At 46.7% G+C, this 13,026-nt stretch overlaps 1 protein-coding gene across 1 annotated transcript; it reads left to right on the top strand.

The window, feature by feature from the left end:
• Positions 1–1,172: 1,172 nt before the first annotated feature.
• Positions 1,173–11,716, top strand: Pdcd7 (programmed cell death 7). Its single transcript, XM_028866599.2, has 5 exons — positions 1,173–2,114; positions 6,305–6,443; positions 8,481–8,717; positions 8,936–9,023; positions 10,620–11,716. The coding sequence occupies exons 1-5, from the start codon at positions 1,242–1,244 to the stop codon at positions 10,741–10,743; spliced, it is 1,461 nt and encodes a 486-aa protein (XP_028722432.1). The 5' UTR covers positions 1,173–1,241; the 3' UTR covers positions 10,744–11,716.
• The last annotated feature ends 1,310 nt before the right edge of the window (positions 11,717–13,026 follow it).

The raw sequence follows: 13,026 nt of genomic DNA, 5'->3' as shown, positions 1-13,026 counted from the left end.
CCGCATTGCAGCTTTATAAAACGTTGCAGGTGGGGAAACTGGGATAAAGGACACGCAGAAAGAAGCATTCTGTATTGTTTCTTACAGCTGAGTATGAATCATAAGTTATTTTAAAGAAGTTCAATTTTTTAACTAATAAAATTGAAGGACTTTCCTTCACAACTCTGGCTTATAACCACTGGTTTTTCATTGTTCTTAAGTGTTAGTATTCTAATCTGCCCCTTGGCGCCTCCCTGCGTCCTGACATAAAAGCCCCATTTTAAGGAAAAAAACCCTCCCCTTTCTCTCTCACTTTTCTTCCCACGAGGTGTGCACCCTCCATCCCCCTCTTTCTGTACCCTTTTCTCTCTCTCTTCTCTCCCTCTTTCCTATCTTTCTCTTTGTCTCTCTATTATAATAAACCATTTCCCCACGGATGCAGCGTCTGGGTCCTGAATGACTGTCCGGTCGCCTGCAGCCGCGGCCCTGCGCATGCCACATGGCGAGGGTCACCCGCCAGCCCACGGCTGCATCTGCCCAACATGCCAGCATGGCTCCCTGCTCGCATGGAATATCCTGGCCCAGGGATGATATCAGCTGGGGATCCCCGACCCGTGCAAATTCATAACATTAAGAGTTGGCAACCTGGAACAGAGCGCTGGTGGTTCACGTCTTTAATCCCAGCACTCGGGAGGCAGAGGCATGCGGATCTCTGAGTTCGAGGCCAACCTGGCCTACAAAGTGAGTTCTAGGACAGCCAGGGTGTCACGGAGAAACCCTGTCTTGAAAAAACAAAAAGCAACAACCCAAACCAAACCAAAAAATCCACAACCAACCAACAAAAAAACCGATATGACACTGTGGACACTGAACTTCTGTCCATCTCCCAAAGATCACCAAGTTCCCCTAGTGTTTCTGTGCTCCACACACTGGCATTCTTTCAGACCCCCAACAGGCATTCTACAAATTACTAGCACATGCTGTTTCCATGCAGACTGTGTTCCTCTCTTCTAATTAATTCCTTCCTGTCTTTCGGATCTTGGCCGAAGCCTCAGGCTGAGTCTCTGTAGCCCCTCACCCAGAACTTTCAAAAAAGACAGGTCTTGAGCATTCAAGACTGGACCACTGCACTGCAGTACGACGCACTTCCGGGAGGCGAGTGAAGCAGGGAGTCGCGCGTTGTAAACGTCACTTCCTCCCGGAACTCGCCTAAAGAAGTCCACAGAATTGCTGTCAGCGTTCGCGGCCGCTGCACTATCGACATGGCCCTGCCACCCTTCTTCGCCCAGGGCCGTCCGGGTCCGCCGCCCCCGCAGCCACCGCCTTCCGCTCCGTTCGGCTGTCCGCCCCCGCCGCTGCCCTCCCCGGCTTTCCCGCCGCCTCTTCCCCAGCGGCCCGGCCCTTTCCCGGGGGCATCCGCCCCCTTCCTCCAGCCTCCGCTGGCGCTGCAGCCCCGCGCCCCGGCCGAGGCCTCCCGCGGCGGCGGCGGTGGCAGCGGCGGCTCCTTCTTTCCGGTGCCGCCCCCGCCGCTGCCGCCGCCGCCGCCGCAGTGCCGGCCCTTCCCGGGGCCCGACGCCGGCGAGCGTCCGCGGCCACCGCCTCCAGGCCCTGGGCCGCCCTGGAGCCCGCGCTGGGCTGAGGCGCCGCCGCCGCCCGACGTGCTCGGGGACGCGGCCCTGCAGCGCCTGCGCGACCGGCAGTGGCTGGAGGCGGTGTTCGGGAACCCCCGGCGGCCAGGCGGCCCCGGGCCCCCGCGCACACCCGTCGGGCCTAGCCTGGGCGAGGTGCGCGCGCGATTGCGCGCCGCTTTGCGCCTAGTGCGGCGGCTACGCAGCCTGGGGCAGTCCCTGCGCGAGGCCGAGGCCGACGGAGCGACCTGGGCCTCGCTGCACGCTCAGGCCGAGCCATTGCGAGCGGAGCTGGCCGAGCGGCTGCAGCCGCTGGCCCAGGCCGCCTATGTGGGCGAGGCGCGACGGAGGCTGGAGAGGGTCCGGCGCCGCCGGTTGCGGCTTCGTGAGAGGGCCCGGGAACGCGAGGCTGAGCGGGAGGCGGAGGCCGCGCAGGCCACGGAACGGGAGCAGGAGATTGACCGCTGGAGGGTGAAATGCGTGCAGGAAGTGGAGGAAAAGAAGCGGGTGAGAACTCCTATGCAGTTGGAGCGGTGGTGACTGGAACCTGAATCTGCGTGCTGGTTAACTTGGATGCTTATCCGTGAAAGCTAGCCTTTACCACCTCTTTGTTCTGTGTTCTGTTTTGAGGATGTATGGTACACAAGAACGTACACTATTAAGTCCCGTAAACACATGACAAGTTCACGCTGATACATTTCTGGGAGGGCACACCTCCTGTCCCCTGCTTCAATTTGGATCCACTTACTGATATTCAATACTAACTGGCCTCCGCACTATGTTTTATAGTATCCTAAGCATGCAAATTTAGAGGACTTGGGCCACACCTCGAGACATTTATAGCCCAATTAGCTGGTGAGATTAATAATAGTTTCCCCCAGGATTCATGTGTTTATTAGTTTGAAACTGTGAATCTGTGTGTATTGGGTGGTATGAGTCTGTTTTGTCCAGGTGTTTCCAGATACTTCTTATTCAAATGATTGAAATAAGGGTTCACACAAAATTGCAAAAATAGTAAGAAAACTATATTCAAAAAGAAAAAAGCAATAATAAGTACAGATTAGAAGGAATACACTGTCAAGATTGGCAGCCACAGGGTCCACACGAGAGAAGATACTCAAAAGTCTCCGGCTGTTTCTTGGCACTTTCTTTTGTAGGGTTATAGAGGAGGAACTTGGTTACTAATGTGTCTAATGAAGATGATTCTCTATTTTGATTGAGGATTAGGCCCTGTGATCTTTTCTACTATATATGCCGCCCCGTGATGCATTTGATTTTAATCATAAACACTTGGCATGTGTATAGGCGTAAGATGGTAAGTAGGTTACTCTAAAAGTTTACTTGGACACAGGTTTAACTTTTTCCTTACTGTGCATGCACCAAAAACCAGTTCCAGCTGGATGGGCCCTCCTAGTAGGATGTATTAGGAATATGCTTGAATAGAAACTGTCCAAGTTCAATGGTCATTAGGGGAGAAGAAACCTATTCCTTTGTTTAGTGAGGAGGAGTATATGTAAAGATGGAGGCCTGAGGTTGCTAGGTGCATTGTTTGGAGAGGCAAAGGAGCTTGGCTGCCAGGGGCATTATTTATTGTAAGAGGAGAGTGTGCATAACCCAAATACACTGGTGTCCCTGGTTGCTACCCTGTTTTCTAGCTTGCCTTCCCCAGTTCAGCACTCACATCTATAGTGGACACCACACTAATGTCCTACATACAACCCTGAGAAATTCATTACCTAATTTTATAGATTGAGACTTAAAACAGTTAACTTGACAACAGTCACACAAGTTTGTACCAATATTACATCAGACGTAAGTCTAGGTTGTCTATTTTCAGAGCTTATCTATCTCATGTTCTTCAGTGGAGCCAGGGAGAAAAATTTGCCAAGTGTTGGCTGAAGGCATCCTCATTACCTTTGAATGCTGTTGTTATTGTTATTACTTTAGATTTATTCATTTTTATATGAGTGTTTTGTCTGCATGTATGTACGTGCACTGCATGTTGCCTAGTGCTCATGGAGGTCAGTGGAGGACATTGGACCCCCTGGAACTGGAGTTACAGATGACTGTGAACCACTATATGGGTGCTGAGAATTGAACCCTGGTCCTCTGTAAGAGCAGCAAGTGCTTCTAGCTGCTGAGCCATCCTTCCAGCCCCACTGCTGCTTTTTTAGAATATACATTTTAGTTTTGAAAATATAATTACATCATTTCCCTTTTTCCGTTTATTCCCTCCAACCTCTCCCATGCACCTCCCTTGTTCTCTTTCAAATTCATGGCCTCTTTCTTTACTTATTGTTACATATATACATAAATACAACCTGACCGGTACATTTAATGGTACTTGTATGTGTATGATTTCAGGGCTGACCATGTGGTATTGGTAATGAATTGAGCTGTTAGTCCTTGGGGAAGACCATTTCTCTTGCTCTGAGCCTTCCCCAGTTGCCTTTAGTTGTCTAGGGTGGAGGCTTTGGGAGCTTTCCCGATTCCATGCTAACATGTCTATTGGTGTCATTGTTTGGGTCTTGTTGGGACAGTGCTAAGGGTTCTTTTGCCTCTCTACTCTCCACAATCAGCTAACACTTTTGTCTTAGTTAGGATTTCTATTGCTGTGATGAAATGCATTACCAAAAGCTACTTGGGGAGGAAAGTGTTTATTTCACTTACACTTCTACATCCTAGTCCATCATTAAAGGCAGTCAGAACAGGAACTCAAACAGGGCTGGAACCTGGAGGCAAGAGCTGATGCAAAAACCGTGAAGTGTTGCTTACTGGCTTACTCTCCAGGGCTTGGTCAGCCTGCCTTATATATCCCAGGACTACCTGCCCATGGGTAGCATATAGGCAGAAATTTCCTGTACCGACAGCCCAGTCCCAAATAACCGACTCAGAGGATGAATATGAATTATACTCAGTCGATAGCTCAGGCTTGTTACAAGCTCTCTTACGCTTAAATTAACCCATGTTTCTCTTTATGCTTTGCCACATGGCTCATGGCTTGTTACCTCATTTTTATATGTCCTGCTGGCTCAGCAACTGGCTGCTGTCTCTCCTGACTCTGCCCTCCTTCCCATCATTCTCAATTTGGCTTTCCCACCTAACTTCCTGCCCAGCTACCAGCCTGTTAGCTTTTTATTAACCAATGAGAGTAATACATATTCACAATATAAAGAAAGATTATTCCACAGCAGTAGTACCACCCACAATTGGACATTCAATTGAGTGTCCCTCTTCCCAAAGGACTCTAACTAGCTCGTGTTAAGTTGACATGAAATTAGCTAGTACAATCTCCCTTTTCCCTGTGTCTACCACTGTCCTAGAGACCAGTATAGCATTGCTGGGAAGTATATTGATAGCAAACTTTAGCATTGTACCCTCAGGAATGTCAGCACTAGGGAGGCAATACTTTAATCTGATGAAATTAGAGTCACTTCAGCAAACATTTCGTAAGGGCCCATTAGGTATTGGGCCTAGTGTCTGATAGCAGGGCTACAGAGGAATAAAATATAGCTTTTCTTTGATTGCTTAGAGCCTTGAGGGGATCATGTCAGTACAGGTAGTAGAAGGAGCCCAGCGGGAATATCTGGTTCATTGGAGGAGGCCCGAGATAACGGAAAGACTCTGAGCTGAGCCTTAGAAGCAGTGCTAAAGTGAAGCAACAGTTACAGACGGCTGCGGTTTTCCAGGCAGGAGAGTGGAGAGGCGTCGTCACTGGCTGCGGTGGAGGGATTGCAGACACTCCCTTGACAGATGGGAGAGAACTAGGCGAGCAGATGAGGATATGGAAGACAGATCCCAGGAAGACTGGTCCCCCAGTGTGTGAGAGACGATTGTGGAAGCCATCTCTGGGATCTTTGGGAGCAGAGGAGGACAAATTAGTGTTACTCTGAGACATTGTAGAGTCCTAGGCTTTTTTTTTTTTTTTTTTTTTTTTTTTTCGAGAATTTTCTTTATCTTTGCTTTCTGGAGTCACTGTAGCCAGCTGCCAACTCACAGATCGCCTGCTCTGCCCCATGCTGGATTACGTCCCACCCCCGAGTCCTAGGCTTTTCCAGATCCATTTCTTGTCCTCCTTGGGAGCCGATTAATCAGGTCTGTTAATCTGCATTTTTAATAGAACTTTAGCCTGACAAGGTAAATTGGATGCAGGCACTCCTGGACCACACCTGGAAACACTGAGAGACAAGAACTCAGTGCAGGTATTGAAGCTGCTGAGAGAGAGGGTCCCCTCTAAGAAGGTTCTTTGGAGCTGGGCGTGGTGGCTCACATCTGTGATCTTAGCACCTGGAGGCTGAGGCAGGTGGATGCTGTAGTTTGAAGCCAGTCTGGGCGACAGAGTAAGACCATCTCTTAGAAATAAAACAAAACCAAAAAGGGAAGGCTGTGTGATCATCTGGGAGAGGTGGATCACGTCAGTGGGAGGCTGAGGTGAGACAGGGAGTTCAGTCAGAGCCAGCCTGGGTTCCGTGGGGCGGGGGCAGTCTCAGCAAACAAATCGCAACATGGTTGTCTAGTTAACCAGGAAAAGAAGCCCTTGACTGAACCAGTGTAGCATGCTAGGCCTGGGAAATAGAAACATAGACTTGGTGGTCTGTTGTGGACGGCCTGATTCTCTGGAAGCTTGCCTCCAGGGAGGGCTAATCTGCTGTGAGGAGGTTCCTAATACAAGTTCTTGTGGCTCTTTCTCCCTTCAGGAGCAGGAACTCAAAGCCGCTGCTGATGGGGTCTTGTCTGAAGTAAGGAAAAAACAATCGGACACTAAAAGAATGGTGGACATTCTGCGTGCTTTAGAGAAACTGAGGAAACTGAGGAAAGAAGCCGCAGCAAGGAAAGGCAAGGACAGTCTGCATTTCTCCTCCTTTCCCCCCTTCCTCCTCCTCCGTCTTAGTTCCTCCCCATCCATGGTGGGAGTGTTTTCCTTTCCTACCTTTCCCTGTCTTGTTTCTTGTAGATAGAATCTCAGCTCTGCAGCTCATGCTAGCTTTGAACTTGTGACAGTTGTCCTCCTCAGCTTCTCTGTTGTAGAGGTCACAACAGAGGTGACCTGGGCCTCTGTGCTTGGCTTGCAAATATTTTTGGAGGAAGAACATTTGGTACTTAATTATCTGTAGAGTAACTGGTCTTGACAGCAGTAGCTCAGAAATATGTTTTTTTGTTTTTAATCTATTTTTAATATTGTGTTTGTGTGACTGTCTGTATGCATGATGTGTGTGTAAATGCCCGTGGAGGTCAGAAGAGGGTGTCGATATCCTGGAAGTAGAGTTACAGGTGGCATGTTTTACTCCCGTAGGAAATTGCATCACAACATGTACAAGTTACCAAGTGCCAGTCTGACTAATAGTTTCCCCTGAGTGGTTTAAAATAGGACACCAGGACCAGCAAGATGACTCAGGAGAAAGAAGCATTTGCTGGGCAAGCCTGAAGCCCTGAATTTGAACCTTGGGCCCACTATAGAAAGGGGGAACCACCAACTCTTGAAAGTTATTCTGTGACCTTTACATGCATGCCATGACATGAATGTGCCTGACTCATAAAATAAAAAAGTTTAGATGCCAAGTGGTGGTGGCGCACACCTTTAATCCCAGCACTCGGGAGGCAGAGTCAGGTGGATCTCTATGAGTTCAGGGCCAGCCTGGTCTACAGAGTGAGTTCCAGGACAGCCAAGACTACACAGAAAAACCCTGTCTCAAAAAACAAAAACAAAACAAAACAAAAAAAAACCCCAAAAAAATAGATAAAGGAAAAAATACTATGAAAACAGAACTTTTAGATCCTTAATAAGGTTTTATTGGGGTGTAACTGCTGTGCATTGAGCCAGACTCCTTCACTAACGGATTGCTTTCTACAAGTCAGCCTCCAGTGTATTCAGAATCCTATGCTCTCACCGGTTCTTTCAGGGCAGTTGTATGTAAGAGGCAAGGTTAGTAGTTGCTGTTTGAAGCTCTCTTACAGAACCAAACACCTCTCCCTTTTCTTTGTTTGTTTTATGGTGATTTCAGGGTTCTAACCTGGTCTGCTGCACAAATGATGATACTACGCCTGCTGAGACAGAAACAGGGAGAACAGTCTTGAGTTGACCGGTCAAGTTTAAGGAACTTAGGGTCTACACAGATGTAGTTACACGTGCCTTTGTCCCAGTGCAGGGTTGTACTCAGGAGGATGGCGGGGACTGCTAGGTGCCAACCTAGCTCCAGGTTCAGTGAGAGACCCTGTTTCAGGGGAACAAGGCAAAGAGTGATAGAACAGGACAGCTAATGTCCTCCTCTGGTGTGTGTGTGTGTGTGTGTGTGTGTGTGTGTGTGTGTGTTTTTTTTTTTTTTTTTTTTTTTTGTGTTGTGTGTGTGTGTGTGTGTATACACAACCCTCCCAACACACATGAGTAGCAAGTAGTATGAGTTGCAATGACCTTGAGATTCTAGAATGATATGAGGGCCAAAAGACAAACTTCCAGAGGACGCCAAAGTAAGGATCAGTAAAGAAACCAAAATAGGTCAGATGGAGAAGGTGCAGACCTGCCTCTCCTGGAAAGTGAGAGGTGGTCATCAGTTTTCTCAGTGGTGCCCTGCTATCTTAGGAGTGTGTGTAAACACAAGGCAGGTGCTGCCTAGGTGCTCCTCTTGCTTTTTTTTTTTTTTTTTTTTTTTTTTTTTGGTTTTTTTGAGACAGGGTTTCTCTGTGTAGCTTTGGAGCCTGTCCTGGAACTCACTTGGTAGACCAGGCTGGCCTCGAACTCACAGAGATCGGCCTGGCTCTGCCTCCTGAGTGCTGGGATTAAAGGCGTGCACCACAACCGCCCGTCTCCTCTTGCTCTTCTTTTACTGCCTAGGAATGGACAGGCAAAGGAACCTCCATTTACTTCTTTTTGCACAGGGGTCTGTCCTCCTGCCTCAGCGGATGAGACTTTTGAGAACCATCTTCAGCGGCTGAGAAAACTCATTAAAAAGCGCTCTGAACTGTATGAAGCTGAAGAGAGAGCCCTCCGAGTTATGCTGGAAGGAGAACAGGAGGAAGAGAGGAAAAGAGAATTAGAAAAGAAACAGAGAAAAGAGAGAGAGAGACTTTTACTTCAGAAGCGAGAAATTGAGTCCAAGTTATTTGGAGATCCAGGTAAGTTTACCCTTGCCAGTGGAGACGGAGGAAAGATCTAAGTTGACGGTTCTTTTATTGTGAGAAACCCAGCTTGAGCTGAAAGGCAGTCCTGACTACAAGTTGAGCTTCTCAGCTACATGGTAGAGGTCAGGGTTCCCAAGAGATGAATTAGCCTGTTGTCATAATCGGGCACTCTGAACAGCAAGCAGGGTGACATGTGTGCCTTTCTCTTTCAGATGACTTCCCACTTGCTCACCTCTTACAGCCGTTCCGCCAGTATTACCTCCAGGCCGAGCACTCCCTGCCTGCGCTCATTCAGATAAGGTCAGAAGGGCAGCCTCTTGTGTCCCTTTGTCTTGGGTAGCAGCAAACTCTTGATGAAATGCTTCCACTGTTGAGGTCTGTTGCTGCATCTTTTTTTAAAAAGGTTCTTTTGAGTGTGTAGTGTTGCCGAATTTCAAGGGTGCCGCTTGTATCTTAAAAGTCCTCATTAATTCTTGGAAGTCAGTATCTCCATTTGAACAGGTTAAGAAACTTGGCTGTAGACCAGGCTGTCCTTGAACTCAGAGATCCACTTGCCACCACCTCCTCAGTGCTGGATTAAAGGCCTGCATCACCATAGCTGGCCTTGTTTTCTTCATTCTCTTTTGAGAAAAGCTTCTTGCCCACATGCAGTCTTTTGAGTAGTCAGTAGGTAAAATGAAGTAAATGATTGATGTCCCAGGCAGTATAAACTTGTTACCTAGAAGCATTTTGTTGTCTCTAGGCTAAAACATCTTAGGACCTAGGGGTCTCAAAGAACAGCTTGAAAGTAACTGAAGTTCCTTCCAACACTCCAGTAATTTCTCAGTCTTGGGAAGGAATTTTCTGGCATATCAAATTTATTTTTCAGGAAGAGTTTTAACTTTGTCTGATACACAGTCTTAGCCTTTAAACCTATTATTGATGACAGGGTGTGTACTCAAGTTACTGTGAATGTTGAGTCACAGAACACTGGACATTGCTCCTAAAGGAGACAGCTGAGCTTCCTGTCTTGACTTTTTTTTTTTTTAATTTTATGTGATTGAGTATTTTGCCTGAATGTATGTCTGTACAATATGTGTGCCCGCTGTCTGTGGAGGCCAGAAGAAGGCACCAGATTCTATGGAACTAGAGTTACAGACAGTCGTGAGCTCCCATGTGGATGCTGGAGGTCAAACCTTGATCCTCTGGAAGAGCAGCCAGTGTTCTTATGGCTGAACCATCTCTCCAGCCATTGTCTTACTTTTTTTATTAGCTGATCACCACCTTGTTTCATGTGTCTGTTTGAAGACAATAATTTAATGTATGCTGTTGATTATAAGCATCACATCAGGGCTAACTGTCTATAATCTAGAAGCACAAAACTGACCACATGTCACAGAGCAGGCCACGAAAAGGACGCTGATTTGTACCATAAAGCCGGAAGAGACGAAAGCAGAATATGACAGATTTTTTTCTTTTTCTTTCTCTGCATTTGTGGTTGTCCATGAAAATGCCACATGGGGTGATTTAAATTTGTTAATATACCCAAGTGTGGTGGCTCATGCCTGTAGCCCTAACACTTAGGAGGTGGAGACAGGTGGATAAGGAGTTCAAGGCCAGCCTCAGCCCAGCCCTGTCTCAGAGAGAGAGAGAAAAATTAGAAATATAGATTCTGCAAATGATAAGTGTCAACTGTACAGTCACTGTTTGGCTGTTTACAGAGTTTAAAAACTTTTAAGTTTTTCCTTAAATGTGTACACTAATGTGACCCTAGGCATACTTCCTAGAAACCCAGTTTTGTAGCAGGTTAGTACATATGTCATTTGAAAACAGTATCCTAGATATGAAATATAGTTTCTGAATATCTTGCTTGGGGAAAACCAGAAATAAACATTGTTCTGTAATGTTCTTATTAAGGCATGATTGGGATCAGTACCTGGTGCCGTCTGATCATCCTAAAGGCAACTCCGTTCCCCAAGGATGGGTCCTTCCCCCGATCCCCAGCAATGACATCTGGGCAACGGCTGTTAAGCTGCATTAAGAGGCTCCAGGAGCGTGGTCCCACAGGCGAGCACTGCAGCTCTAGATGCTACGATGCTGTCATCCCTGCTGTGGTCTTCTGCAAACCTTCAGCTCCATGTGGCATTGTCCTTCCTGGCTGGAAGTCTGCTTCCTTCTGTGCCCTGCCCTGGCCAGCGTGCCTCTTTAGCAGGAGATACTAAGGTTCATCAGGAAAGGGCCTAGATGAACTGAGGTTATTAGCACGGCAGTGGCCTTCATTCAGTAAATCTGCCTCTGTTTTGAGGGGCTTGGTCTGATGTGGCCTGCTATTTGCTGTAGTTTGTTGTATTTTGGTGGGTAAGTACGGTCAGCACTTGGTTACTGCTTGAAGGTGTTCACTGAGGAGAGGTAGCACCCTACTCCTGGTCTCCCATACCAACTGCCCTCCAGCTCCCAGGAGTGCAGGTCAGAGTTTGACCTACAGTTCTGTTAACCCCAGTCTGGTGCAGTTGGGAGGCTGCTCCTGAGGACCCTGGCAGTGGCTGTAGACTGGGCTGCCAGGAATGCTGACGGCTTAGAACTGGTGTCTGTCCTGTGGAGAGCTTAGAAAACCCAAGGGCCAGACCAGGTCAGCTCGTGCTCTGACAGACAGTGCTTGTGTTCCTCGTGAAAGCGCCAGTCTATAGAGTTCCGAGGGATCTAGCTGTGGGGTCTCCAGGAATAGAAACGTGTTTCCCTATGGGACCGTAATCTCAGTCACATGGTAGGGACTGGAGTAGCTCTGGGATTTTCCCCCCCTTAGCTCAAGCTTCCAAAAATATCCATATAGTAAAAGTTGGGAAAAGAGCAAATATGAATGGTAAATTTTATTTTTTATATTCATTAATAAGAGCTATTGTGCTTGGACATGATCAGTCATATGACATGTTATGGTTTTTGTTTTGCTTTATTCTGGGTTTTGTTATTTAATTTCCTAAAAGCTAAATAAATACCATTTTTCACTTTTCGTTTGAGCCTTTGCCCCTGATTTATCCTCTCTTGAATCATTTAACACATTTCATCTTCACATTGCTAAAGCATTTCACTCCAAATTTAATAAACAGGTGTTTGCTGCAGAAAAATGATTGTAAATGCAAAGCTTGGGCTGTAAAATCTGACTCTGGATAGCAAGAAAGATCACCATCAACTTTGGAAATGATGTGGAATTGGGAGCCCTTAAGGTGTGACATACTAACACCCTTGTCCCTTTTTGTAGTTTAATATATATTGCTCAGTTGTGCATTCTACTGTACGCCTAGGGAACAGAACTGCTTTATACCGGACAGCTAGGGAATGGGCTGTTTTTTCCCAGTGTGTCTGAGCTTATGAGTTTTAAGGTCTGATACAGTTAGCTTCCCCTGACCGACAGGCCTGTGTACCTTTTCCTTTGAACTCTTCACTTCCTGCTCCGAGATGAGCTGCAGGAAGAGCAGCAATGGATTGTATGAGTTGTGACAGTATGGCCCTGTCACCATGGATACCAGCGTTGATGGGCAGGAACTAGGGAGGTTCAGCAACTGACCCAGAAAAGGAGGCATTGAACTCTGAGTGGAGAAAAGCTACTCCTGATCTATATTTGGTGTTGGCAAGGCTCTTATAAAGAGAGTGTTATTTTTGTTCGTTTTTCGTTTGCTAAGTTTCCTGGTATATTGCCTGCCTGTGAGCTGTAGCAACTGCCATTGGTCATTTCTTAGGTTTTTTTTTTCCTTTCTTTCTTTCTTTCTTTCTTTTTTTTTTTTTTTTTTTTTTTTTTTTAGTTTTTCAAGACAGGGTTTCTCTGTGTAGCTTGGGAATCTGTCCTGGAACTCACTAGACCAGGCTGGCCTCACAGAGATCCGCCTGCCTCTGCCTCCCAAGTGCTGGGATTGAAGGCATGTGCCACCACCGCCCGTCATCTTAGTCTTTTCTTTTTTTTTTTTTTTTTTGGTTTTTCAAGACAGGGTTTCTCTGTGTAGCTTTGCGCCTTTCCTGGAACTCACTTGGTAGCCCAGGCTGGCCTCGAACTCACAGAGATCCGCCTGCCTCTGCCTCCTGAGTGCTGGGATTAAAGGCGTGCGCCACCACCGCCCGGCCATCTTAGTCTTTTCAATCAGCAGAATTTAGATATATAATTCTGTTTACCTTCGCCAATTCATTTTTTTTTTGATTTTTCACTTTTACCTAAATTCTACATATATTCAACATCAATGTTTAATAAAATGAAATAAAATTCAAAGATAAATCAGAAAGTTAACTAATTGTTGATTTATCATATTTCTTAAAAATATTTCTTACTATTTTATGT

Source organism: Peromyscus leucopus, chromosome 7, assembly GCF_004664715.2.
Source record: "Peromyscus leucopus breed LL Stock chromosome 7, UCI_PerLeu_2.1, whole genome shotgun sequence".
In the NCBI taxonomy this organism is placed as follows: Eukaryota; Metazoa; Chordata; class Mammalia; order Rodentia; family Cricetidae; genus Peromyscus; species Peromyscus leucopus.
The sequence above is the reverse complement of the archived record's forward strand: the minus strand, read 5'-3'. Positions and strand labels throughout refer to the sequence as shown.

Bases quoted from the DNA above. Each gene is read 5' to 3' on its own strand.
- Pdcd7 (XM_028866599.2), top strand. From the start codon at position 1,242: ATGGCCCTGCCACCCTTCTTCGCCCAGGGCCGTCCGGGTCCGCCGCCC. The intron at 2,115-6,304 runs GTGAGAACTCCT...TTCTCCCTTCAG, and splicing joins AAGTGGAGGAAAAGAAGCGG to GAGCAGGAACTCAAAGCCGC. The intron at 9,024-10,619 runs GTCAGAAGGGCA...GTTCTTATTAAG, and splicing joins CCTGCGCTCATTCAGATAAG to GCATGATTGGGATCAGTACC.